The sequence below is a fragment of the Aulonocara sp. 'chitande type north' Nkhata Bay genome, linkage group LG8, assembly GCF_057382095.1.
Source record: "Aulonocara sp. 'chitande type north' Nkhata Bay isolate Kocher_YH1m ecotype deep benthic linkage group LG8, A_spYH_male_GT1.1, whole genome shotgun sequence".
Taxonomy (NCBI): domain Eukaryota; kingdom Metazoa; phylum Chordata; class Actinopteri; order Cichliformes; family Cichlidae; genus Aulonocara; species Aulonocara sp. 'chitande type north' Nkhata Bay.
In genome coordinates, this window is record NC_141351.1 from 1,933,893 (window position 1) to 1,960,914 (window position 27,022).

At 41.8% G+C, this 27,022-nt stretch overlaps 1 protein-coding gene across 3 annotated transcripts in view; it reads left to right on the top strand.

Annotated features, from left to right (window-relative positions):
- The window catches only part of mpripb (myosin phosphatase Rho interacting protein b), a 44,073-nt gene extending 17,051 nt beyond the window's left edge, over positions 1–27,022 (top strand). The window contains exons 4-24 of one of the 3 annotated variants that reach the window (XM_086304979.1): positions 660–811; positions 920–1,004; positions 1,100–1,271; positions 1,575–2,019; positions 5,069–5,195; positions 6,287–6,391; positions 10,699–10,755; positions 11,126–11,194; positions 11,278–11,367; positions 12,453–12,562; positions 12,727–13,282; positions 14,240–14,377; positions 15,907–18,483; positions 21,302–21,449; positions 21,573–21,690; positions 23,256–23,415; positions 23,540–23,653; positions 23,810–23,896; positions 23,989–24,151; positions 24,244–24,329; positions 26,060–27,022. In XM_086304979.1, the coding sequence (XP_086161105.1) occupies positions 660–811; positions 920–1,004; positions 1,100–1,271; positions 1,575–2,019; positions 5,069–5,195; positions 6,287–6,391; positions 10,699–10,755; positions 11,126–11,194; positions 11,278–11,367; positions 12,453–12,562; positions 12,727–13,282; positions 14,240–14,377; positions 15,907–18,483; positions 21,302–21,449; positions 21,573–21,690; positions 23,256–23,415; positions 23,540–23,653; positions 23,810–23,896; positions 23,989–24,151; positions 24,244–24,329; positions 26,060–26,131 (5,631 nt within the window). In that variant the 3' untranslated portion in view covers positions 26,132–27,022. The remainder of the gene's footprint in view (positions 1–659; positions 812–919; positions 1,005–1,099; positions 1,272–1,574; positions 2,020–5,068; positions 5,196–6,286; positions 6,392–10,698; positions 10,756–11,125; positions 11,195–11,277; positions 11,368–12,452; positions 12,563–12,726; positions 13,283–14,239; positions 14,378–15,906; positions 18,484–21,301; positions 21,450–21,572; positions 21,691–23,255; positions 23,416–23,539; positions 23,654–23,809; positions 23,897–23,988; positions 24,152–24,243; positions 24,330–26,059) is intronic. The other 2 variants (XM_086304980.1, XM_086304981.1) reach the window with 2 other exon arrangements.

The following is a 27,022-nucleotide window of genomic DNA, read 5'->3' on the forward strand; positions in this document are numbered from 1 at the left end:
TATCGTTGCCCGACAACACAAACAACACAAACGTTATACCGGTATTACTGTGAACAGTATAATATGGCCCTAGTCAGAGCTTTGACTGTGGTTTGTGCTTTGTGGATCAACCATGACGCTGAAAGCTATCAGTCTCCATGCTACAAACAGCTCTGTTCTTCACTGAGCATGCTGTTACCTTCACTTTTCACTCAGTGTGCTATAACAGAGGACTCAACTCGTTACCATAGTGACGTGGCGATAGCAGCCGAGGGTTCGTACAGTATGACAGAGAGATCTGAAGCATGTTTTCCTTTGGAACGTGATATGAGTATTTAGCTGGGCGAGCACACCACACATTTGTTCTCGCTCTGTTTTTAAAATGAACAGGTCTTAGGTCTCTAACCTAACACTTCCCTCCGCTTAGCTATGTGACGCACAAGCACAAGCAAATATGGAGGCTAATTTGTAGGTCTGTGCTGAGTACCATACATGCATGTTAAACATAATGATTGGCCATGAGGGAGATAGTAGAGATCTTTCACATGTCACATGCAAAAAAAAAAAGTAAAACAGTTACCCATATCTCCAAAGTGAAAACTGGATTACCTACACAGTGTATAAATATCCAAATATTTGGATACATCTCTGCTCATTTTTTCATATTGTGTCTTTTCTAGCCAAGCACGCTCCCTCAGGGCACAGTCAACATGAACCTGTGTACAGACGTCATTGATGCAGAGCCCAAGACGGGCCAGAAGAACTCACTGTGCATCATCACACCTGACCAGGAGTACTACATCAGAGGAGAGAATAAGGAGATCATCAATGGGTAATTTGTCCAGATATGATTACTGATGGGTTGTCACAGGGTTGGATGCTGATGTCTGATATTCAGAAATCTTTGGGCATGTGTGTTTGTGCACGCACACACCTGCAGGTGGAGTGAACAGCTGATTGTCTACCCCCGAACCAACAAACAGAACCAGAAGAAGAAACGCAAAGTTGAGCCTGCCACCTCCCAGGTAATCCTCCTCACAACACAAACGTTCAAAGGTCAGGATCATGCGCCACCTTCTTTAGGCCGTCATTTTTGACTTCATTGTGCGTTCACATCCAGGAGCCGGGTCCAGCCAAGGTAGCAGTAACTGGGTCTGGTATCCCAGAAGCGGAAAAAGTTCCAGATTCAAGCTCCATCATCTGGCAGGAAGAACTGAACCAGAGGGAGGCTGAAGGGGCAGCAGTCTGGACTGCTGCTGAGCTACCTTCAGGATCACCACTGCCCCCTACAGGTAAGGAGAAATAACACATTATAAATAAGGTCAAAGGTGATATTCAAAAAGGATGTAACCAAGTGAAAAAGACACCACATTTAAGTTTTTCATTAGGCTTTACCCAGCCAGTTGTTTTCTAGATAATGGGTTGTTTATTATTGAAGAAGAAATTAAAGCAATTTAAAATGACATAAAAATACATGTTTCCAAGGTAGAGAGTCTAATCAAATGGGTTTTTGTTTTTTTAAGTCAAATGTATTCAATTAATCTTATTTTAAATAAATATATGGCATCATGGCATCTTCTGTTCCTCATCTGTAGGGGACTCTGCATCTGCGGCCCAGGCTTCTGATGCAGGCTCAGTGAACGGTGATGAAGTGGACCGGGGCGGCCTGCCGTTGCACGGCTCCACCCCCCAGCCTCCCAGCGACCTGCTGTCCCCGACCGGCTCCTGCTCCAGCCTGGGAGGCATTCCGCGCTGCCTCTCACCAGCTCCCAGCGACCCCTTCCCCTCCGGCAGCTCCCTGCTCTCCAACGGCTCTCACATCAGCGGCTCAGTCAGCTCTCTCGACTCGGATGCCAGCGGCAGCACGGTGACGAGCACAGACAGCCACCCGGCCACCCAGAGGAGCGGTCACTCCTACAGCCACCACGAAACGCCGCGGTCTCGGCGGTTGGAGGCTGAGGCTAGAAAGGCTGAGAAGAGGAGCCGGTTCAGGAGCCCAGACAGGCAGGAGAGAGAGGCCGTCTTCAGCCCCGAGAGGAGGTCAGTGTTCACTGACTTCTAAACTTTCTCTTATGTTATACAAATCATCCAGCAAAACAGCAACAAGTGAAGCATTTGGAAGCTGAGCTGTTTTCATTTTACATTAATGATAATCTGATTTCACAGATATTCGCAAGACGTCTCTCTTTGTATGCAAACAGCTGTTAATGCAATCTGACTGATTTTGTCACAAATTCAGTCAGACTGATCAGTGGAAATGGTGAATTGTGCAGCCTTGTACAGTTATTGTGCCGTCTTTTGGATCCATCTTGTCTCATCTTCCCAATATCTCAGAAAATAAATTACACTACCTCTTCTAGGTTGTAGCTACGGTCGATAGCCACCCTGACTGTCAATAAAGCTCTCTGGGAGTTGATCACGATTAGGTTAAGTCACACAGCGTTGTCATTTGTCCACAGACATTTAAATATAATACACAAACTATGAACTCTAGCTCTGTCTTAGTTGTATTTTTTGTGCTCAGATGGACTTGATTGAAAAAAGTACTACATGTGAGCATGCAGGTAGCATGTTGATAAGCAAAGGTGATAAGATCCTGCTGCGAACTAGCAGTTTAATCAGCATCTGATTAAACCTGATGAACCAGGTCAGTGGAATGCTTTCTTAGAATCTCAGCTCTCTGCGTTATATTGGATAGCATCAGTTTTTTACCCGTGTTTTTATGGGAAAATGTGTTCCTTAACAATCACCCCTGCCTTTCAACTTTTTCCTCCTTTTAAAAAAGCACACACAGCAGGTTTTGTACTTTCCGTTCAGCAATCTGACTCTCCACGACTGGTTATGTTTGTGAAAGGTCTCTCTCGCACACACAGACACCAGTGAGGGCAACACTTCAAACAAACCTAGTAGGTGAGGTTGTTACAGGGGTAGCGGGGTCATCTTTTTCCTCCCAGAGCCAGCTTCCTGTGCCATTCAGATAGCTCCATGCCTGCCAGGCCCAAAGGGAAAAGGAGGTGGAGGAAAGTGGCCCTTGAACATTATTAGTGTCCTGAACCAGTTCATGTTCAAGTGAACACACATCTGTCTGTACAGCAACCAGGGGAGCAGCCTAGGAGCCGCTTTCCAACACTTACCAATGTTAATGTGCCATTATGTAAATGGCACATTAACACAGCAGGCATCTGCATAGCAACAGCAGCCAGCTTTATATTTTTTGACATTGCAGTGTGGGGCCAAGGATGGAAAATAGACACAACAACTCGAAGATGTGGTCCCTGACTGAGAAATGTCATTAAATCCCGTTACGACTGAAATCCCTTTCCTGAAAGTTCATACTTATTCACTGCCGAGTTTGTTAGTTCAGCTCAGGATGAGATGATCGAAGCAAAGCCTCTGGTCAGCAAGATCCATCTAGAAGTAGATGTCGCAACAAGGTAAACTTGTGGAAGGATCATAAAGGGTTTTCTACAGCTGACTGCATGGCCCAGTGTTGGCAGCATGGCACTACTGTGTTAGTTTTCTGCTAGTTTTGAGTCTCCATCATTCACACTGGCTACCTCGTGCAGGTTTATCAAAAGGCACGAGCTTTTGTCCTTGCATGATGGGCTTACATGGTCCAGGCCTGCCTGCCTAACAGATGAACCTTTGTCATTTCGCCCCGTTTCACATTCAGTCATTTGGTTTTAATTTGAATAATATTTTAAAGTTCAAGGAAATGCCCTTTAAAAAGACAGCACGTGCCAAGTGGTGCTTTTCTTTTTCCTAACTGAAATGAAGTAACAGAAGCAACAGCACTTAGCCAGAAAGTGCATGTGCACTCCTGGTCCTTGTCTGTTCCTCATCTGATGTGTATTTCTGACAACTTCATGTGAGCCTGACTGGGGCAAACGGTGGCCTCCACACTGTCCTCATCCTCCTCCCCTCTGCTTTATTCCCTTTTAAGGGCAGCGACTGTAGCAGAAGTGTCCCCAAATAAGGGCAGCATTTAAGCAAAAGAGTAATATAATATTTCCCACTGCTTCTTGCCCTCTTCCTCTCTGTAATGCAGATTTCTGTTATTGAACAAAAGGCCTGTGTGGGAATGTGTCAGAGCAGGCGGTGTTGTGTGTCACAGACTGAGGAAGGTTGCAGATGGACTTGAGCGAGCGTAGGCTGTTCTCAGATCTGTGATCCAGCACTCATTTTACCCTTGAGAGATCGTTCTGTGAATGAGTTTCTTTAGCGTAATCTGTTGCAGATGATCAGCCTGTCCACTACATCAAAGACCCATGACTATTTACTGGGAACATCTCAACTCTTTACATTTACATTTGAAGTATTTGCATTTTTTTTTCCTTCGCCCAAAGAAACATTTCTTGACAGCACTGGCAGAGCAAGCTTTCATTTCCCCTTAGGAGGCGTGACTTAAAAACCTGCTGCTACACTGTCACAGACCTGAAGATTAACCCATAATGACTTTAATCCTGCAGCAGCAAAAGCTTTCTAAACGCATCAACAACTTTACCTGCTGTTTGACTGCAGGGTCAGAAATATAAGCAAGTTTCTGCTTCCAGTATCTGGCACCGATGATCAGTGCCAAAGGGAAAAAGTTCCCAGGGTTTTAAGTATTTGGAGAATGATGCTTTTTTGGGGGGTAATTTTGCAAACATGTGGTCTCCACACAGAGAGGCCCAGCACTTTTGAATTAGGAATCCATTTGTACTATAATGCTACAGGTTGCTTTAAGCAGACCTGTAGATTTATACTCTATTATGAGTTAGTCAGTACTGTAAATCAACCAGTCTTAACAGCACAAGTCCATTGTGATCATCAAGACTGTAAGAACAGAAACAAGCAGATGATCCCAGAGCTAGGACAACTGATCTGATTAGTGACTAAATGTTTGTCAGGCTGCTGTAGAAGAAAATCTCTAATTTTCTTCCAGTTAACTCATTCCCAATTCCAGCGTCTTGAACAGTTTTTTTTTTTTAACACAGTACAAGTTAGGTCAACATGCCAGTTGAGAGCCTTTCAGTGTCATTACCATTCATGACGATTTATAGAAACTGAATGCCTTACATGTTTAACCAAAGTGTGCATTTGTTTGCAGTCGCTCCGGTGTTATCGAGAAGTTGGAGGCCTTGGAGTTGGAGAATCCAGAAAAAATGGAGGTGGAGGAGTCGGGGAGAAGCAGAGTCAGACAAGGCCGAAGTGAACACAGACGCTTCCAGAGAGAGGTAACGTGTGTGAGTGTGGGTGTGTTCAGTCCAACAGTGCCAATATTGTGCTGCAGTTCACAATAGATATGTGTAAACAGTGATTTTCAACAACATCACATGGAAAGCCAGATGTGTTCTCAGCAGTGGCCCTACCAGGACAAGTTTTGGTTCCCCCTCTGCCCCGCTGCTATCCCACCGCTCCTCCTCTTTCTTTTCCCTTATCCTCACCCTCTTCCCTCCGTCCTCTCCCTCTCTCTGTCCTGTCTTTGTTTTGCTTGTAGGTCAGAGGTCAGCAGGGGTTGCTGTATTCATTTCCAGTTTCCACTCTGTGGTGGGATTCCCCTGGTGATTACATTTTCCTTTCCCACCCTAGCCCCTTGCGCTAAGTTTGAGCAACTCGGGCCTGAGTTTAGCAAGACAGTGACCCGACACAGAGTCCCCACTCGGACACCACTTGGCCCTGGATCTGTTTCACCATAAAAATATTGCGTACACGTACGCAAATAAAGCAGCCAAGACTGCTTGTGTGTCTCTTACTGCACACAAACGCTCTGTTCTCCTTATTGTTGCGTTGAAACAATGCACACATTTCCAGCTGACGCATTTAGCCTCATGCTAACAGTGTGTATTTTTGTTTTCAGCCTCTTTGATTCAGTGCCGAATTCGGCCTCATAAAACACATGGGCTCAACAAAGTAGTGTTTGTCATGAGATTTCTCCACAGCTCATTAATACCCACTCAAACAGACCTGATTACAAAAGAATGGGTCAGTGATTCTTGCCTGTTCTGTGTGTTTTCTATAAAAACATTTGCCCGCTACTTATTACTTGCACTATTGCAAACATTCTGGTAGAGCCAATTTACACAAATCTCACAGAAAACTCAAACATGCATCTATGCTTCCTTTTTTCGTCTGTACTATGGACTGTTTTCTATGTGAAGGATGCAGTGCAAAGTGTTATAAATTACTCATCACTTGTATTGTTGATGTTGAGCATGGGAATGCTGACTGTAGTTCACTAAATGGCTGTGGGTGTCAGTAGTGACAGTAGTTTCTTGGAAGTTGCTGAGAGCTTCTTTAAGGGTGTTTATATGCGTGTGTTGTTTAGGAACAGAGGCAAGACGTGGGTCAGGGTCTGGACTTTCCCTCTACCCTGCCCCCTCTGAGAAGAGCCAAGTCGTTGGACCGGAGGACCACTGAGTCAGTCATGACGGTGAGTGTTCTCTTGTTTTTGTAAAGTCTGCGATCATGCTAAAACTCCAAGTGTTCCTGTCGGAGAATTGACCTCTCAAAGTGAGCAGTTTGTTTTCCAGCCTTACTCACTAATTGGCAAGAGTCACTGCAGCAGCGGAGATGATAAGAAGTCAGCTGCTGTTGTTTGCTCAGCATGTTGATGGGAATTGTTAGTTCGTCATCCCGCGTTACATCATTATTCGTTTGTTGTGTTATACGCTTGTCTCACACATTAGTTACCTAAAAAACTGTTTGTGATTTTTAATGAATAAATAAGATGATTGAAAAATTTGTTTATATTCATTGAACAATGTTGGCTTTACATTTAAAGCCACTCATAGGGACGTTTCACTGGGCTAAAAGAGCCCCGTTTATAGGGACTCTGGTAGGTTTCCTTTAAAAAAACAAACACTTTCCCTCCTCGTATACTTTGACAGTGGGTGGATGCTCATGTTAAACATGGTAAAATCAGAGTATGTACAGCTTAACCATGTCAGCGCAAGTAAACCCTGTGAGTACCTTTTCAGATTGGCTTAACGCAAGCTGACGCATCACAACTCATTACAGCTTGTTTTTCATTACATCAAGTAACACTTAACTAAGTGGAGTAGTTATAGCAACCCGGTCAAACATCACACGACGTCATTTGTATGCGATGGTATATGTGTTGCTCGGTCTGTGGCTTTTTGTCAGACTCGGGGACACCCGTGTTGTTGTTTGTTTTTCTTCCATTTTCCGAGTTGCTGGTTTCAAAAATGACAGTTTTAGATTTTCGTGAAGGGGATGCTCTCATGACTCATCGAATGAAGCTGCTGACTAGCCGTTCAGTCAGCAGTCTGACGACGTCACATTCTCGGATCACCTCAGATTGCTTGGAACCCCCTGCCGAGTAGGTACTGCTGGAAAAGCACTACTTGTTTCAGTCAGTGTGAACTGAGGGGAAGAACCAAGGCTCATTAAATGAATCTTTATCTATGTTTTACACTGTGAATCATAAAACGCTACAAATCCATGAATACAAAATATGGAGCAGGAAATGGTAGCAATAAGTCCTCTTTAATCTTGAATTATTTTTAGGGAAAACCTTTGCCTAAAAATGAATCAACTTTAATATTAAAGATATTATTCAATATCTAAATAAAGATTAGATATTAATAAATATGTTAAGATATTTATTAATTTACTTAAAATATAGTTAAGCTGGAGAACAACATGAAAACTGTCATATACAGTAACTAAGAGTACGCATGAAGTTTCACATTTCCACACATCGCGTCTAAATCCAGTTTATTACTTTGACTCTTGTTTTGTCTTCAACAACTTAGCAAAGGTAGTTTTAAGCTTGCTTGACGCTTGTGCAGGTAGCAAACAGTAAGTTTATCAGGACTGTTTGGCTGAAGTGGGAGTTGAATATTAATATTAATATTTAATCCATAAATAGTAAAGTGTCTTATTTCACTGTTTTGTAATCTCTGCTAAAGCCACGCCATTCTGCTGCTAAAAGCCGCGGTGAACCAGTAATGAATATGGTTCAATAGGGTGATGAATAAAGGAGCAGGTTCAAAGTTTGTCCTAATAATTTTCAGACCTGAACGCTCCAGGACTGAAAGGTCAGTGCGTTCTGTCTGTGGCCTCGTAAACAAAGCTGCTCTTGTTCTGTTAAGCCGGAGGATCAGAGGTCAGCCGCAGTGCCAGGGCTTCAGCCGAGCAGAGAGAGATCGCTGGCTTGTTGTTGTTCGAGCCTAAGAGGCGTGATTCGCTTAGGTAACACAGTTAGGAGAATTAAACATTGAGCAAACTCTCAGCAGACATCACTCAACAGTATGCCACAGAAAACATTCTATAGACAGATTTAGTGGGGGTATTAACACTGATGGTGCAAGTGGAGCGTTACGGTGCACATGGGTTTGTTGTTCTTTTCCACCTTGATATTACTCTTTTTGCACTACAAGTAGTCTCACAGCTCAAAATAGTTCTTTGATTTTTATTACTGGGTCTTGTGAAGCCCCTCAGTTCCAGCCACTATCTAAAACTTTCTGCTCATTCCTTCACAAACAGTAGGTTTGAATAACAGGTTGATGGAGCACACAACCAGCACTGTATGCCTGAAGTGACCGTATGAAGGATGCTCCCTTTCTTTGGCATCATTTAGATCTAAGTGGGGGGAAATGTCAGAAACTGAGCATTTAGAGTACACTGTAAATAAAAGAAGCACAAAGCCACCGTAAAGATACCCGCTGGTTTCTAGATCCCACATTGGAGGTTAAATGTCAGCATTTGGCTACACTTATCTTGGGTATCCTATTTGGATGAGTGTTCAATGAGAGCATGACACGCTCAGTTGTCAGCTAGCAGTCTTTTTTAGCTAAACTGCAGATGTTCAACACATAGACATAGCTAGTTAATACCAAGCAACATATGAGGCTTAGCCCATAGCTGTCCGCTTGCTGTACTAGCATCACTAGTAGTCAAACTAGCCCTGCCCCTAATTTTAAATCTTACCAAATAAAAATATCTTTTTTTTTTTTTTTAATACCCCAAAAGTCCAACTAAATGGTGTATGTAATGAGAGTCTATGGGGACTGACCTGTTTTTGGAGCAAATCTTAAGTGACCTTTAAAGGAACTGGCAGTTTTATTTTTATTTTTTAAGCAGACTTATTTTTCAGCCCTAGAGTTTGCCTCTTGGAACTATGGGAGAGGATTAGGGCCAGTATTTTTTTATTATTATTTTTTTAACCACAATTCTGAGATTATTGTCAGATTTCAAAAAAGTCCAAAAGAAGTCCTCAATTTGTATTTTGGTCTCCCCCCCTCCTCTTCCAATGGCTCTAATCCTCTTCTGTATGGCTCAGTCTAATACACAGTTCGGATTTTTTATTTATATTTTTTCATTCTATCAATATATAACATAATATGTAATAATTTTTTGCTTTCTGTCTATGATTAAAATCACAATTTCTATAAAGTTTCTTCAGAAGACTGAAGAAGTCACTTGGATGAGTGGTGAAATGTTTCTCCAGTAGATAATGGTACGTTCAGATGAACAGAATCAACTTTCTCTGACTTCAGTCAGCTGTTCAGATCCAACCTTTCTCCTGTAAAACCTTCTGCAGCATTTTACAGGAGAAAGTAACTGTCCTTGCAGTTTATTGTGCAGGTAAATGGGCAACTGTGCAAGGACAGCACTGTTTCAGATCCTTCTTCTGACTTTAAATATGTAAAATCTCTCCACATTACTGAATTCCACTTACCTTTTTTTCAACACTGTCGTCTTTTGAGCCGAGGGCTGCTTTGATGGGAGCGTTAGCATTTGGTTTTGTCATGTTGTTGTTTATTTCACTCATGCTCCTAATGTGTTGGTTTGTAAAACTACAGCAGGCCCAACATTAGCACATGTGCTGCTGCTCACGACGTAGCGCTAAATCCATTATCATCGGCCTTTTTCTGGTAAAATAAGGTTGGAACAAGTTCTGTTGACTTTATATTGATCATCAGCCATAGTCTGATGGAAATAAGATTGACTTTAAATGGAATATCTGATACAAACCAACTGTGACCTCTGACAAACTTTATCAATGTGTGATTTCTTTCCTAATGTTCCTTGTTGTGGTGGTGCAAGGGTGCTGTAACCCCCGTGCTGCAGGGCGCGGCGCAGCCCCCTGCTCTCCCCCTGCTCTCCCCCTGCTCTCCAGGTTATTCTTCTCATCCTGCTCTCTCTGTGTGCAATTTGTTATGCTGCGTGAATTCATTCTGCTAGATCTAAGATGGAAAAAAGAGACTATGAGTGTGTATGAGCCCGTCACAACTTCCTACTGCTTCCTGTGGTCACTGTTCACGTGTGCGTGTCTGTGTGTGTGTGTGTCAGGCTGAGCACTTGGGTTCTGTGGGCAGCACAGCCCTGCAACACATGTGGCAGAAGTTGGCCCCAGTCAGCGGTCCACATTTACATCCTCATCCTTGTCTGATCCGCTGGCAGGGTCAACTTCTCCCTGCAGCCGACTGAGTGAGCATGTGTTTTAGCTGCTGCTGATTTTTGAATGCTAGCAGTGAGGTATTGAACTTGAATTTGACACACTGCCACTGCATTACCTCTCGTTTTATTTAGGCGCTGTTTGTGAGAAAAGTTGAAGTCCTTATTGATGCTTTCTTTTAAAATGAAGATGGGTGGTGGTAGTTTGCTGCTGCAACACATTAATAAAGAACAATGAATGAAAAACATGTTGCTTTGTGACGTTTTCTTAGAATCTGTATCCTCTCTTTATCGATTTATTTCTGTATTTTTTAGCCGGACTTGCTGAACTTCAAGAAAGGCTGGATGGTGAAACTTGACGAGCAAGGCCAGGTACCATTTTTATTAGCTAATTAGGAGAAACGTAAAGAGGAAACTGGAAATGGTATTAACCATTGAAAGCTAAATGAAAATGATTGCTGGAGTCTTCAAAAAAATCAAGAGTTCAAAAACCTGAGTCACTGTCTGTCTGTAGCGTTCGATGGCCTTTACACACCTGTGGCCACACTTTGATGTTCCATCTTCAATGGACTTGAAAGACGAGGGTGGTGCTAGGAAGCTTTAAAATACTGTTTATAAGATATATAAAGAGACAAACTCTACACTGACACATAGGACTGTGTGGACACTCGATATGTGACTTGCTATGCTACCTTGCTGTATTACACAGCTCTGTTTTTAAACTGTAAATTTTTTTCTCAAGTGGAAGAAGTACTGGTTTGTGCTGACTGATCACAGCCTGAGATACTACAAGGATTCAATTGCAGAGGAGGTGGGCTTATTTGTTCTCTTTCACACCTTGTGTTTTTATTTCCTTCTACCTTTAAAATGCGTCTTTGTTTCTGTGTAACTCAGGCCTCTGACCTGGATGGTGAGATTGACCTGTCCACCTGCTACAATGTAACTGAATACCAGGCTCAGCGAAACTATGGCTTTCAGATTCATGTAAGAGGCTTTGCTTGTTTTGTCTCAAACCTTTCTGCTCAAGGAAAAATCTTTCAGTGTGATGACATTGTAACAGTTCGTGTGTCTGATTCTAGATTTTGTTGCACTTAACCATTAGCAATACTTAACATGTAATTTTGCTCGTCTTCTGGGGTAAATGCCAGATTTTCCACTCGATATCCACAGTAAAATGTCATATTGTCTCATCATCTGGGTGTTTTTTGTCACTCAGTATTTAGTTTAAACAAGAAGAACATTTTCATTTCATGCATTTTATTTTATTTCAAAGGCATTGAAAAAAAGTGGCCACCAAGTGGTCATCTTAAGCCCTTATGTGTGAACAGTAATGTGAGGCTGTCTGTTTGCTTTATTCTATAAATGCAGTCATAAAATCACCGATCCAATTTAAAAACTGCTTGGTGACTCAGAATGTAAGAGAGTGTGTATGTACCCTCCAATCTGCAAGAAACTTTCCCTGAATATTGTCTCACACGCACATTACTAACATCTCTCTGTTTTATATTAATTTTCCTTGAGTCGCCACCTAATACTGAATGAAGGCTTTGGAAAGTGCTGCAGGCACTTTTGCTAGTACTCCTTATACGCAACCACACAGCTCCATGAGCTGATGTCTCCACGTGGTGCGTTCAACTTTAAGTCAGAATTTCCAACTTCCTGGTTGGAATTTTTTTTTAACTGGAACGCCCCCTCAAGTCAGGCTTCCAACTTGGAAAGTTGGGGCAGCTCCATCAACTCTGACTTAACAATCAACGATGGCAGCAGCGCACGTAAAAACGAAACAATGAAAGTGTATAACTTAGTCTGAACTGCTGTTGTTCATTGGACATCTATGAACGTGCTGCAGCTGTGTTTGTAGGCACAAAAACAGAAATCACTGTATTTGTAGTGATGCGGGATTATTTGGGTTTTCTTACTTTTCCAGGTTTGCTACTAGAGAAGCGCTAATGAATCTGCTACGATAAAGAGAGATTTCTATTCAGGATTTTTTTGGCTGCTACATCTCTTCTCTATATCGCTCTTTCTCATCACTCTGTGTGTTCTTCACTGTGCTTTTTGATGTTTAGACGCAGGAAGGAGTGCACACTCTGTCTGCCATGACAGCAGGCATACGTAGGAACTGGATCCAGGCAGTCATGAAGAATGTCAGACCCTCCACTGCCCCTGATGTGGCAAGGTGGGTACAAGTCACAGTTATAACATGCTTCTCAGTTATCAAGAAACTCAATGCTTTCGTGTAATATTCATGTATATTAATACATTAAAAGATAGATTTCAAAGTTTAGAGATGAAAAAAGAACAGGAAAGCAGAAACTTACTTTGCTTTCTTTCGCCGTTTAGCTCGACCGAGGATCATGGCTCATTCTCTCCTTTAGAGGGTCTCGTCAGACCAGATGTCACTCAGGACTCTCCTTCTTCTGAGGCCTCATCTGTAGACAAAGAAGCCACTTCTGGAGTCATTAAGAGCCGAGCTCGCGAGCGCAGGCGAGAAGGCCGCTCTAAGACATTTGACTGGGCAGAGTTCAGGCCCATAGCCCAGGCTCTGGCTCAACAGCGGGCGCAGGAAGCCGAGAGTCTCCAGGCAGACATGGGGGAGCTCGAGCGCAGTCGGAGAAGAGAGGAGAGACGGAAGAGGTACGAGAACGTGACAAGCTCAGACCCTGCATCGGTTAAAGAAGGAGGGAGGACCGACGATGAGAGGGGAGACGAACCTCCGGGTTCGCTAGGTCCCGTATCTCTGGAGAGGCAGCAGATGGTGGAGGAGGTGATCGAAGAACACTGGCGACAGGTAGAGAAGACGCCCATGCGGGAGGAAAGGAGGGTGCCGCTGCCCACCGCAGTGCAACCTAGAGAGACTGTAGAGCTGGAGCAGCTACTGGAGAGTTATAAGCAAGGGGTATGTTTCCTTGTTTGATTTAGATTGTTGCTGTTGTTTTGAGTGAAATTCAAATATACAAAGTGAAGAATCCAGTCAGCAAGTACAGAGCTAAGCCTGTATTTAAGCTTCAGGGGGAAAATGCATTTTAGATTTTATTTGGTTAGTTTTAATCGGTTTAAGAGCTTCAGTAAATTTAAACTTGCCATTGAATTGATTGCTGCATACAGTATAACATAGTCATAAATAATAACTCTGTAGTGTAACAGTTTAGGTATTTGCTTAACAAGTGAAAGATGAATCCAATGAAGCCAGCATCTTACCAACAGTCAAACACGGTGGTGGTAATGTGATGGTGTGGGGCTCTAAAAACAAAAACAAAAAAGACTGAAATCCTATTGAGATGCTTTTGCAAGACCTCAAACAAGGAGAGTGGGCAAAATTTCTTCCCCAGTGATGTGAAAGACTGATTGCAGTTTTTGCAAATGCTTGGTTGCAGTTTTTGGTGCCCCAGGTAGCACAACCAGTTATTAGGTTTAGGGGGAATTCACTTTTCCTACATAGGGCCAAGTAAATTTGCGTAGCTTTTTCTTTAATAAATGAAGTCATCATTGTAAAAATGCGTGTTTGCATTTATTCAGGTTGTCTTTAAGTCTCCTATTCAAATAACCATATGGTCAGGGCCTTTCTGTGGGGGGTGGCATGGTCTCCTCCCTCCTCTCTGGGTACTCTGCCTTCTCCCACAGCACCAATAACTGGGCGTTTGCTGCAGTTAGTGAGGTTATGATAATTGGTGATTCAAAATTGCCTCTCACTCTATGGCAGCTGGGATTGGCTCCAGCCCCCCTGTGACCCTGAATTGGATAAGCAGAAGAGGATGGATGGATATATATATATATATATATATATATATATATATATATACACACACTACATTATATATTTTATATTCTAATATTCTTCCTGCCGTTTTTACAGATTGAGGACCTGAAGGCACAGTTGAAGAGCTGTCACAAGCAGCTCCTGGACTCAAATAAGCACAAACAGGAGCTGGAGATCCAGCTGAGAATGGCTCTGGAGAGAGAGCAGGATGACCGATCTGGTTACATCTCTCCGGTGAGTTGTCCCTTTATTCTGCTCTTATGGGAAGTCCTGTTGTAAACTCGATCAGTACATTCTTAACTGAGCAGTGGTTTCTACTTCATTTCGTAACATTTTCTGCATGTTGTATTTTATCGAGAGAAAATCGCAACCAAACTGACGAAGCTACAACGTGGCTACAGATAAACGCCTTTGCATGACTTCATTGCATGTGGAAAACGATAAGATTTCATTACTAAATTGGCTTATACTAGTTAATCTGCTCGCTTTGTGTTGTAGGTTTTTACTTTATCAGGACTCATGCAAGGAGTTATTTGAGTAATTTTCTTGATTTTGGACCAAAGGACTGTAGTTTTGCAGTTTCTGGAGAGGTGTTATTTCACTGTAAGTGTTAATTACATGTGAAACGTGATAAACAGACACAAATATAAGAATAATGTTGAAGTGTGTTTAAACATTTACCGTATTTGAGTTTTTTCTCATAGAATCAATACAAAAAGATGAACATGAAATCAAAATTAGAAAAGCGGAAGTGAAATGATGGCATTTTTTTTTTTCTCCTTGTAATTTTCTCTTTTGCATTTCGACTTCATCATTCAATTTATAGCAATAGAAAATGGAAAAAGCGAAACTTGAGTAGAACTTGTTTTCTTTTTGATTCATTTTTCAGTTGTTTGTTGCCGAATTCATGAAGAGAATTTTGTCTTTGAGTTTAGAGTGACATTTTCCTGCATAGTCTCTGGCACGATTGCTTCACTTGTTGAAATGTTTGTCTTGACATGGAATAATAACCTCTTGGCCTGTATTCTACTCATTTGCATGGACATCAGATTCTTCTATTAACTGCTATAAAGACATCCATTTGTTATTCTTTTAACAAATTTTATATGTAGACGTGTACTGACATAAATGTATGATGTCGATTTCTTTGCCTGTGTTTTGATGTATGGATGGGTTCTTACAGAGTGAGGCTGAATGATGTTTTAAATACATATATATGTAAATTATATATAATTTTGTTTTTGGCAGATTTCAAGTATAGTGCTCTTACTCTAGACAGTGAATTATTTTGAGAAAGTTGGGAGGGTGTTTGAAGCATTAGATTTGAGCTGCATAATGCATTTCATTATCTCCTCTCAGACTTGGACGTGAAACCTGTGAAATGTGTGTTTGTAGGACCTGGTATGCCTTTCTATCCTTGAATAAACCACTCAGCTGAAACTAATATTGCATTACTTACCACTTAAAGTAACCTTGAACCATTAAATGTGCATGCTATTGGTATTAACTAACCCCAGCTATTTAAATCTTTCAGTTGCTTTTAATTTACACCTTTAAACCAAAAGAAATTTTTGGATTTGTTTTGAATCTGTTCATTTGCATAATTTGGTATTGTTATGTGGGAATGCTTAATGTAATGTCACTTTTTAATTTAATAATAATAATTTAAAGAGAAATAATTAGTAGTTAGCGCTGGAAATTATAAGCAAGCTTTGTGTCTCCCCTGCTGTGTGTTAACCAACTGTCTGGTCCCCTTTTCCAAGCTGGAGCAACCTTTGGGTCTGGAGGCTGATGTGACGCCCCAGATGAAGAGGCCCGAACTGGTTAGTTCTCAAGCGCAGAGTTTAACAAAGAAGTACCAGGAGACCAAAGAGCTCCTGAAGCTGCAAGAGCTGAAAAAGCGCAATATGCAGGCACAGCTTGGCCTCTCGCTTTCTCACCTTCCCATCAAGGACCCTTACTTTTCTGAATCCCACAAAACATCCATCCTGGAAGGCCCTCCCCCTGAACTTGTCCAAAAACCAGTTAGCTTTTTAATCCAGGACACCACAGAGGCTATTCAAGAACTAGAGGACTTAACGCATGACAATCCTCTGACTCTAAAGGAGCTGGCGAAAGTGTTGAAATTACATAGCTGTAATCAAGACACAGCAGAGAAGCATCAACTTCAGAAGCTGCTGGAGACCTGGAAGCACCAGCAGGAGTTAGAAAATGAAACCATAAAAAAGAGTTTAGCTAGAGCTGGAGAGAGCATCCGCAAATATGAAGCTCGTCTTCTAACCATGGAGGACATGGTGGGGAAAGTTCACAAGCAAAGTTTTGAAAGCCCAAAGGGCTCCTACAGTCTTCTGTCCAAAACTGAGAACTACTCAGAGTCGAGTGATGAAACTATTGGAATGCTGTCTCAGAGGATTGAACTTTTAACTAGTGAAAATGGAGCATTGAAACAGCGATGTCAGGAGATAATAAATCAACTGACTGAGGCTGACAGAGAGATAGACAGACTGAAAGCTGAACTCATCAGCCAGCAAGGTGGCAAACAGCATCACCTTGTCTTGGAGGAGCTGAAAAGACTAAAAGCTGAACTGGCTGAAAACCAAGCCAATGCCATAGACAGGGAGTATTACGAGAGGGAGTTGAATGAGAAGTCCTTGAGGCTCCATGAAGCGCTCGTTACATTGGAGGAGCTTGGCAGCATCCTTAAAGACACTGAAAAGAAGCTACAGTTAAGAGAGGCCACACTGAAAGGTCTGGGCTTCCAGGGAGATTATGAAGATGACGAATTAAACCCAGAGAAAGAGCAACTCCAAGAGCTGCTTGAAGCCTCAGAAGCAAAGTTATTTGAGACCAAGTCAAGCCTTCAGACTACAGAGCAGCGCTGTATGGAACTAGAAACTAGGAACAGTCAACTAGTTGAACTAAATCAGAAAATTGAGAAGGTCAGCAGAGAGAAGCTAGAAGAAGCAGAAAATGAAATAAGGGTGCTAAGAGAGAAGTTGGTAATGAGCATGAGTACAGATGAAAAGGATGCTGAATCTGTTGAGGCAGAAGAGAAGCATGTGGATGATAAAGGACTTTTAATGAAAGTAGTACAAGAGTTTGAGATGAGGTCTGCATCGATGAATCAGGTTGTGGAAATGTTAGAACAGGTAGATGTTGATGTTGAGAGTATGCTTGGTGAATTAAAAAGCACTTTATTTTCCTCTTCAGAGGAAGAGACATTTTACCCGAGTGGAAAAGATGCGTCATTCGTGTTAAAGGGAGAGTTCTGGAGCCAACTGTTGGGCACCACTGTAGCAAAATCAAAGGAAGACGGACAGAGCCGTGACAGAGGGGTAGAAGAACAGATGATGGCAGAGAAGAGCTTAATGCTCTTGATTAGGAGGATTTGTTCGCAGGCAGACGTTGGAAGTGACAGAGTGACAGATTTGGGATCGATGTATAGCTGGCTTGATAATGAAACAAATGCTCTGATTCTTAAACAGTTAAAAGAAATTCTGGAGGAAAAGTCGCAGAGATTTAAGCAGATTGCCTCCAGTTTGAAGCTTGATAAAGATGACAAACTCCATTCTTTGGCATTAGCAAGCTTTGGCCAACAAACACAATCTTCCGAACATCTGCGTGAATCTCTCAAAGAAGCATACATATCTTACTTGATTATTAGGCTCAATGTCCAGTATGAGAAAGGGCTAAAGAAAAAAGAGGAAGAAGTAAAGATGCCTGGCGTAAATTGTCCAAATTGTCCAAAATTAAGAGAAGTTGCCAGTGGGCTTCAGTCCAAATTGGCAGATCTTCAAAGTCAACTATCTGAGGCGTATTTGAAAGCTGCCCCAGGGTCTCAAACTCTGATTCAGATTGAAGGAGAATCCATTGATTCAGTCGATAAAACCATTGAGCTTCATGATATGATAGCCGAGCACAGGAAAGAGCTACGAGAAGTCAAAGATGGCTACGAGCAGGAAGTTGATAAGTTGAGGCAGGAAATAGCAAAAGCCAACGAGACACTTCGTCTCCGTTCAGAAGAGAATGTAAAAGAGATTGACTCGCTGACGAACTGTATGGAGAACTTGAAGGAGCAGCACGAGAGGGAGATGAGTCGTCTCCTGGAGAGGTTTGACCGGGAAATGGAAGAGCTGCGAAGCATGATGAATCTAGCAACTGCAGGCAGGAATGAAGCAGATGACAACGTTCCTTTGGATCACGCCTTGACCCTGAAAGAGCGCATCCAAGAGCTGGTGACCCAAGTCTCAGTCATGACCGAAGAGATGAGACGGCGCGAAGAGCAGGGCGACGTAACCATTCTGCGGCTGAAATACGAGAAAGACCTGGAAAACCTGAAGGTGGAAGTGCTCCTTGTCCTTGCCATCCTCCATCTGTGATGCCTTGTTTTCCTTTGTGGCATTCCCAGATCCCCCTCCCTTCCCCAACATCTACTCCCTTCTCTCGCTCTTTGTTCCGTAAACCAATTTTCTTTTGTGTTGCATGAAAACTAACCTGCTGCAGGTTTATGTTATCACTGATGCTGCTTTAGTTGTTTATTGAGGAACCCATTTTGTTGATGTTTCGTCAAAGTTACCTTAATGAATACAAGACTGAAGCCTCAAACTCTGACTTGGAGTTTGAAGCTGATGGCTTCTCTCGAATTTGGGCTTCAGAAATCTGTCAGTGCCCGACTGTTCTGTGAAATGAGTTCCTCTATTGGTAGTTGAGTGTGCTTACTGATCTAATCTCGGCAGTTTTAGTTACAAAGCAAATAACTGATCCTTTGCAGCACCTTGAAGTCTTTTAGAGTTAAGAATTTTAAAAAGACCATTTCTGTTTTCAGATTAATATTAACTTTAATTCTTTTCCTTTTGCCGTTTCTACTGTTTATTCCATACTGTGACTGAAGACAACTGAGTACTAGCTTTTTTTTCTTGAACTTGTCAGCAGCTAATTGGCAGCACTTGTGATGAAACCCAATATTTTCTCAAGCAGAAAAATTAAATGCCATTCCTAAGATAATAAAGGCTTGTCCTCATATACAGGGTTGGGGGCGGGTTTCCCATTCGGCTCCAAGAGCTGCCCAAAACTGCACACCTCTGCAATGGGGAAAATGCCCTCAGTGACAAGACGTCACTGAATAAATATCTTGATCTGAAATTATTTGATATTTTCTTGAACATAAAGGACAACAGCTCCTAGTTTTTCAGTAGGATTTGTATTGGAGAAGGTTTAATACAAATTCCATTATTATACCCTAATTTGCAAAGGTATGCTTCCAAAAACTCCTGAATCCAGATAGGATAGGCTTCCAATGGTTATTTGTTCCTATGTTAGGCCTCACATTGCCATTTATAAACTACCAGAGCTAAAAGTAAATAAAACCATCCCCCATAAATCATCCTGCTATCAGAGGCACAAACAAATACATTAACACAATCAGCCATACCTGTTTATTAAACACAGTTTCTGAGCACTTAATGCAGGGATGTTTAATTTGATATGCTTACATGAATGAGTGTTTGGGGTTGTGTCTGCTAAGTTTCAGTTATGAGGTAGTAATTGTCGATCACAGCTACAGTACGTTCTGTGATAATGAAATCTGTGACACCATGAATTCAGTAGATGTTGCAGAAAAACACAATTCAACTTTAACAGGGCAAACGGGACCTAGTTATAATTTTGTATGTCTAAAAGAGGGAATGGACATACGGCTTTGGTCAAAAGTTTATTTACACTCATCGTGGATATGAGTGTTGTTATTAATAATGAATTCTTTTGGAATGATTGTATAGCATACATCTTTATTCACTTTATAAACAAGAATTGGGTGAACAATTTCAAATTCATTTTGGATTTTCTCTGAAAGGCTCAAATATAAACATATATTCATTAAAACCTTTAAGAAGTGGTCACAAAGGTTCTAATATATCTTTTAACTTGACAACACCAAGGCTTATTACTGTTAGTTATTTATTAGCGATCATGATTGACTGCAGCTGGTAATTTCTCTTTGCCAGTATTTTTTGGATTGACCAGTAACACCTAGAATCACCATCACGTGATACGAAATTGGCCAGAAAGTTGAGGACCAGCCCAGGAACCAGCAAGGCTCAAGTCTGCCATGAGCTGGAAACCGCTAACTGTCACTGTCCAGAGTGAAGCCAGCTTTATGTGGCCACGGACTAGGAGGGAGTTAACAAAGAAAGAAGCCCCTGTTCAAAAATCAAAGCCTTCAACCGCCACTCAAATTTGCAGCTATAAATTTGGAAGCCAAATGGCCTCTGGAGAACATTGTATATGGTCAGACAAGAGTAAAACTGAGCTGCTCGGCCCCAATGACAATAGGTATGTTTGGATAGAGCAATACAGACTAGTATAGTAGCAAGATTGCATTATGAAGATGACATTTTAATTCATCATTCACACAGCTTTGTAGCACACCAGTGAGTTTTACTTGTGTTGGCTCCTCATATAGTCTCTTTGACTTCAGGCAAACCGAAGGACCTGGATCGGGGCACAGCCACCAACCAAACACCCAGATTAGTGGCAGCGAATGCAGGACGGAAGTAGGGCAAGGTTTTAGGTTGGGCAAGTGCAAAGACTATTGAAATCTCTTCTTATTGAGGATTATTATTCTCCCTCACTTTATTCTCACCATCCAGAAGTGGCAGTTTTGCAAGCTGATTGGGATGTCCTATGACACATGTAATGTTTGAGACACCCAGTTATATAATTGTCAGCTTAACCACACATTCCACCAAAGATTTGGCCTCCAGGCAGATTAGGATTTGTGTGTTAGCTGTAGGATACAAGTGCTGTTTGGAGTCCGGATTTCCAGAAGCTCGGATATTGTGCTGTGGACAGGAGATGGCAGCTTTTTTTTCTCTTACATCTCTCTCATTGTCTTTGCCCTTTTCTTACGTGTGTTGTGTATCCTGTCATTCCTTTTAATCCTTTTTGTACTCACACAGGCTCAACTTGCTCATGGCTGACAAGCTCAAGCTTGCAAGTGAATTGCTATAACTAAATTGATGATCTTTGCTGACATATAATTATATATAAAGGTCCAGGAGGTTTTTCCTCCTGCTCAGCTCCTGATCAGGAGAACCTTTTGGTCCCACGTTCAGGTGACCTGTAAACTCACAGCTGCAGTGTGCTCGCTTTTTGCCACAGGCCACCTGTGAGAGAGGTTTCGCTGCAATGGAGGAGTCTCACCAGAAAGTGATCGACGAGCTGCAGAAGAAACACCAGAGAGAGCTGGAGAACCTGAAGGAGGAGAAGGAGAGGCTGCTGGCCGAGGAGACGGCAGCCACCATCGCAGGTAAATAGAAAAAGTCGTACCAACTGTATCTTTTTCCTACTATATCTTTAGCTCATCATAACTTGCTTACAATGCGTTACAGTAAGTTTTGATTAAAAAGAAACTTTTTGTTTGTTATCTCAGCTATTGAAGCAATGAAAAACGCCCACCGTACAGAGCTGGAGAAGGAGCTGGAAAAGGCTCGCAAAACCAACAGCAATACGGAGAATGCAGACATCGAGGAGATCCGCAGACAGCATGAGTGAGTTCTTCTCATACCCATAAGCACCAAAGTGTTTGTAACCCCTCTCTCATCTCAGCTGATGAGGGCTGACAAACTATCAGGCTGGCTGAACCAGTGATCATGCCTGGGGGGACATGTCAAAAATGCTGTGAAGTAGTTGTTTGACAAGATACAGTGCATTGTATTCTGTGTCCTGATTGGCTGTAGACCACTGTCAATCAATCTCGTGCCGTGTCTCCTGTACAGTACAGAACGCGTTCAGCTTGTCAAATTTACATAAATCTTTGATCACTACCAGCGTGACTCTGAAGTGCTGCACCGTGTTTGTAAGTTTTCTCCCCAACAAACACAACAATGTCGATGAAACGTCGTCACCTGCAGGTGCCTTTGGTTTCATTCTATAATACTGGTCTTATTTTTCTAGCAGGTTTGAACTTTGAGAGTTTAAACAAGAGAGAAAAGTGTAAAAATGTCCATTCCTGTCTGAACAAAGTGTGTAATGAGGGGTTTTACAGCCTTAAAACATCTGTAATAACTGTAAAAAATAAAGTAGGCTACTTCGCAGATTTCACTTATCGCGGGTTATTTTTAGAACTTAACTCCCGCGATAAACGAGGGACCGCTGTATACTTAAAATATCTTATAAAGACAATTTTAGGTAAAAACTGAACCATTACTCCGTACGGTGTGGAAGTCTGTTATGCAGTGGTGGATTTTGGCTGGCACGGTTTGAGTCTATGTCCCTGACATTGAAGGAAAGCAGCCTTCCATGCAAATGGTTATAGGATGAATATTATGTGAGTTATGTTCTGGCCACAGCTGTCCTCAACTCAAATCTCAGCTGAGCTGAACACCTATTGCTAGCTATCAAAGCATTAGACTGCTTTTTTGTAGAAGAAATAAAATTCAGTTCATTTTATATTGTTAGGCACAGACCTTAATAATTCATTAATGTAGAGAAAATCCCAACAATCATGCTCGTCATGGATACATAAAAGAATATTCCTGTTGACTAAGTAGTCCACTGGACAGGAGGAAAAATTCAGATTAATCCGCAAGATGACTTAAAAAGGAGAAAACTGTTGGAATTGAGCCCAAGGTTAAAATTGTCTGTACAAATGTTCCACGTGTATTTAAGAGTTGACTGAAAAAAGTAATGGTTCGTGTAGCTCGACTCTGAGTGTAAGATAATTGTACTAATAGGTTTCTGCTGACTGTGCAGGTGTCACTGCTGACTTGTTGGGACATGCATGCATGCACTGTGTTCAGCAGCTTGACACCCTGTGATGCTTCACACAGGAACATGTGTGGAAGTGCAGGTGTTGACTATAAATCACACTGCATTTAAACTGGCTTAGATTTTTTTACATTCTCTATTTTCACTCTGATGCCGGATAAAAGGAGAAGCTCTTTTTTTTTTTTTTTATTGCAGGGAACAGTTTGCTGCTGTTTATTTGCTCTGAAATAAAAGTACTCAGCATTAACCCCAAACTAACAGATGCTAAAGAACTGCCTGACCTTCAGGTTTTTTTCACTCCTGAAGTATTTTTTTCCTCTCAGCACGGTGTTGAATTGTATTTCAGGGAGGAGTTGTGTTCCTTCCAGCGGGAGATTGAGGTGTTGTCGGAACAGTATTCCCAGAAGTGCCTGGAAAACGCCCACCTGGCCCAGGCACTGGAGGCAGAGCGACAGGCCCTCAGGCAGTGTCAGAGAGAGAACCAGGAGCTCAACGCGCACAACCAGGTGCCGACAGAAACGCACACTGCTCACCTGAGCGCACAAATAACTGTGTTATAACTGCCCCAGTGGGCATGAAAGTGCACTGTCATTCTGAGTCTTCTGATTTGCTTCTGTGGGATGTTTTCAGGAGCTGAACAACCGACTGGCAGCAGAAATCACTAAGATGCGCTCCATGACCTCTGAGGATGGAGTGGGAGACACAAATACCACAATACAGGGGAAGGAGCTCTACGAGTTAGAAGTAAGGTTCAAGTCGCATAAGTTCCTGGATGTGAAACGTATGAAAACGAGTCTCTGCTAGTAAGGTTTTAATAGCCTCTCCTCAGGAAATGTTTCCACCCTCAAGGTGACTTGGCTCATATTTTTAGCATAATTTTTTCCTCGTCTTGTTTTCCAGGTTATGCTGCGAGTGAAGGAGTCTGAAGTCCAGTACCTGAAGCAGGAAATCAACTCCCTCAAAGATGAACTGCAAGCAGCCCAAAGAGTACATTTCAGTTCTTTTCTTTCCCCCTCATAAATTCATCACAGATCTAAAGATAAATCCTTTCTCTGAACTGCCAAACAATGTGCTTTCAGGATAAGAAATATGCAACAGATAAGTACAAGGACATTTACACAGAGCTGAGCATTGTCAAGGCCAAAGCAGAGCGGGATCTGGGCCGGCTCAGAGACCAGCTGCAGCTGGCTCATGAGGCGCTCGGGGAGCCGGCGCTGGAGGAGGTGGAACGAGGGGGCTATGGTACGAAAACGCGCCGCAAAACACACCTCATGTTGGAATCGACTCGCACCCAGACTCTTATCTTATTGTGACCGACACATTTTTTCCTCCAGATATCATGAAGTCCAAAAGCAACCCTGACATCCTCAAGATGGCAGCTGCTGCAGCGAAACGCTCAGAGCGCACCATGAGGTCAAAGGTGAGTGTCCTGTGAAGGGGCATGCAAAGAGTTTTATCAGATGTGTTAATTCAGGTTTTCTCATTGAACTCTATCACCCATTGTATCATTGCTCAAGCAACAGCAGATATTGAAAGTGGTTAACTCCAGCCTTCAAAAGCCTGAGAAGTTGTTTCCAGTGACTTGCTGCCACCTACAGGTCACCTGCTAAGTTGCATGCAGCATTGCATGCAAACCGGCTGCAATTTCCTGATCCATGTCGTGACTCCCATCAGAACTGCATTGTAGGCATTGTATTGCAAATGAAACACCGCAGTAGTCTTACACACACTTGCCTGTGTGTTTTCCCCCTTCTGTCTTCAGTCTGTGAGTCGAGACATGCCCTGGGACAGTTAGGGCTGCTGACGACGTGTAAGCTTCCTCCCCCTTCTCCTTTAGGTAAACCAAACCAGACGCACCCATGGGTGGATAAGCACACCCTCCTGTCCTCCACCTCTCAAGCCACTCAAAAGATCAGATTCTGCACATTAGTATGCACAAATACTCCACACTTGCATGGTGGTGAAGAATGAATGTCAGGTTTGGTAGAGTGACTGTGTATGTGACTTATCACTGGGCTTGATTACAAATATGTGGGTCCTTTCACTTTATCAGCCATGAACTGTATTGTATGAGGGGGTTACTTACACAGTGCTAAACAATGAAGTCCCAAACCTAATAAAAAGCTGTTTGTCAGACAAGTCAAGATGCACCTGAACTCTTAATTAATCAGCACTGTTAGGCAGGTGAATGATTAAAATGACAAGAACAACGTGGAAAAACTTTTCCTTCATCTTCACTTTCTCAATAAAATCAAAAAGTAATTTTGCTTGAATATCTTTAAATAGACTTGTTAACATGAGAGTTTTTGTCTTAGTAATAGTTTAATGTTCACAGTAAAATAATACTAGAAGTGTCTGCATCTAGTCGACTCAATATTTTGTTGTTCTTGTTGGTTAAACACATTTTATTAATGCACCAATGCATCAGTTCCCAGTTCAAAGATGCGGTTGGTGACTAACCAGCACGATCTCTATGAAGGGAAGTTGTGAATGAATAAGGGAGGAAGTAAAGAGGTCACAGCCTTGCTAACTGCCACAGTGCTTTGATGTGAAGCTGCCTAGCTTGGAAAATGCTTTTTCAGTTTGAGTGACTTCATGACAAAGGTAAATGTAAAATCAAATATAAAATGTTGGCCAAGATATGAACTTCAATCACAATGGTCATTTTATTTATTGCACATTTTGTTATACTTTTAATTCAATGTGCACAAAGTAAAAGCTTAAAAAGCAACATATGATTTACAGTGAAAAGAGCAAAATAAAATGCAAGTTAACAGTGAGAACAAAGAGGTTTGGAGTCTGCTTTTGAATATGTGCAATTAGCTGAACATTAAAAGAACTTATATATGTATAAGTTATAATGGAGAAACTTCGAGGTGAAGGAAAAGTGTTGACGTAAAACAGTTGAGTTAAACCCATTTTATGCAACCTTTTATCAGTTTTGGGACTCCATAGCACACATGCTAAAGAAGGGTTTGCTATCAGTTGTAGTGTGGTGTGTTAACACTCTATTTGAGAGGGATAACTCACTGGGTGACATCAGGTTTACACTGGGAGAAACACTGCTTGCTCAGAAACAGCACACGTGTCCAGAGTTGGGTTCATCATAAACTTATTTAGCGTCTGCTTTTTCTCTCTTCATCCCACCAGAGTCTGAAGGAAGGGCTGACAGCGGAGCAGAGACTCCACCTGTTTGAAAATAAAGACACTAAGGAGTTCTGACAGTGACACGTCACGTCCCCCTACCTTGCTGCATGTTTAGAAGCCCACTATATTTTAGCTCTGTAATGACTTATTTAGTAACAACTACACACTGGTCACCAAACACAGATCATTTATTATTAAAAACATGCTATGAAGTTTGAATTTCATGTTTAGTTTGCATTCCATGCACTTCAGTTAACTGTGACTTTTTTGTATTTTTTTTCCTTACTGTAAATACTGTTTTTAAATGAGCATTTTTCATGCATACACTAGAACTATGACTGTGTAAGCTACTGTTTTAACTCTCTAGACTGTTGCTAGCCAAAAGCATAAATGTGATGTTAAATGGCTAAACTACAACTACATAATGACGAGTAATACTTGCATAACAAAACCGTAGGAATGAGTCTGGCGTTCAGTCTGCACGTTAACGCTCCTCCTCTCCGTTATCATTCCAGCACAGATGGAAGTGTTGCTCAGTAAACAAGCTATAGAACAAAAGTGCTTGTCTGCATTAGAAAAAAAAGTACTCACCCATGTTGCTGCTTTGGGTTACTTTGAAATTAACATCAAAGATGTTTCTGCAGTCTTGGGGAAAAAAATCAGATAAAATCAGTGCGCGACAGCTGAATGCATCAGGACAAGATTCACTGACTATAATTTAAATATATATGAAAGTTTATATAGATTTTTTTTTCTCTCACTGCAATCATTGGTCCAACTGTATAGGAGTTGCTGGAGTTGGTTTATGTTTGTAGTCTTGTTCAGTGGCAGTCCCTTTGTATTTATTTAAGTGGTTGGGATTTTTCTTTCACATTCCCATTCCTCTGTACTCTATTATTGTAAATATAAAGCAAATATACACCAACTGACTACAGGTTTATTAGCAATAAATATTTTTGCACCCTT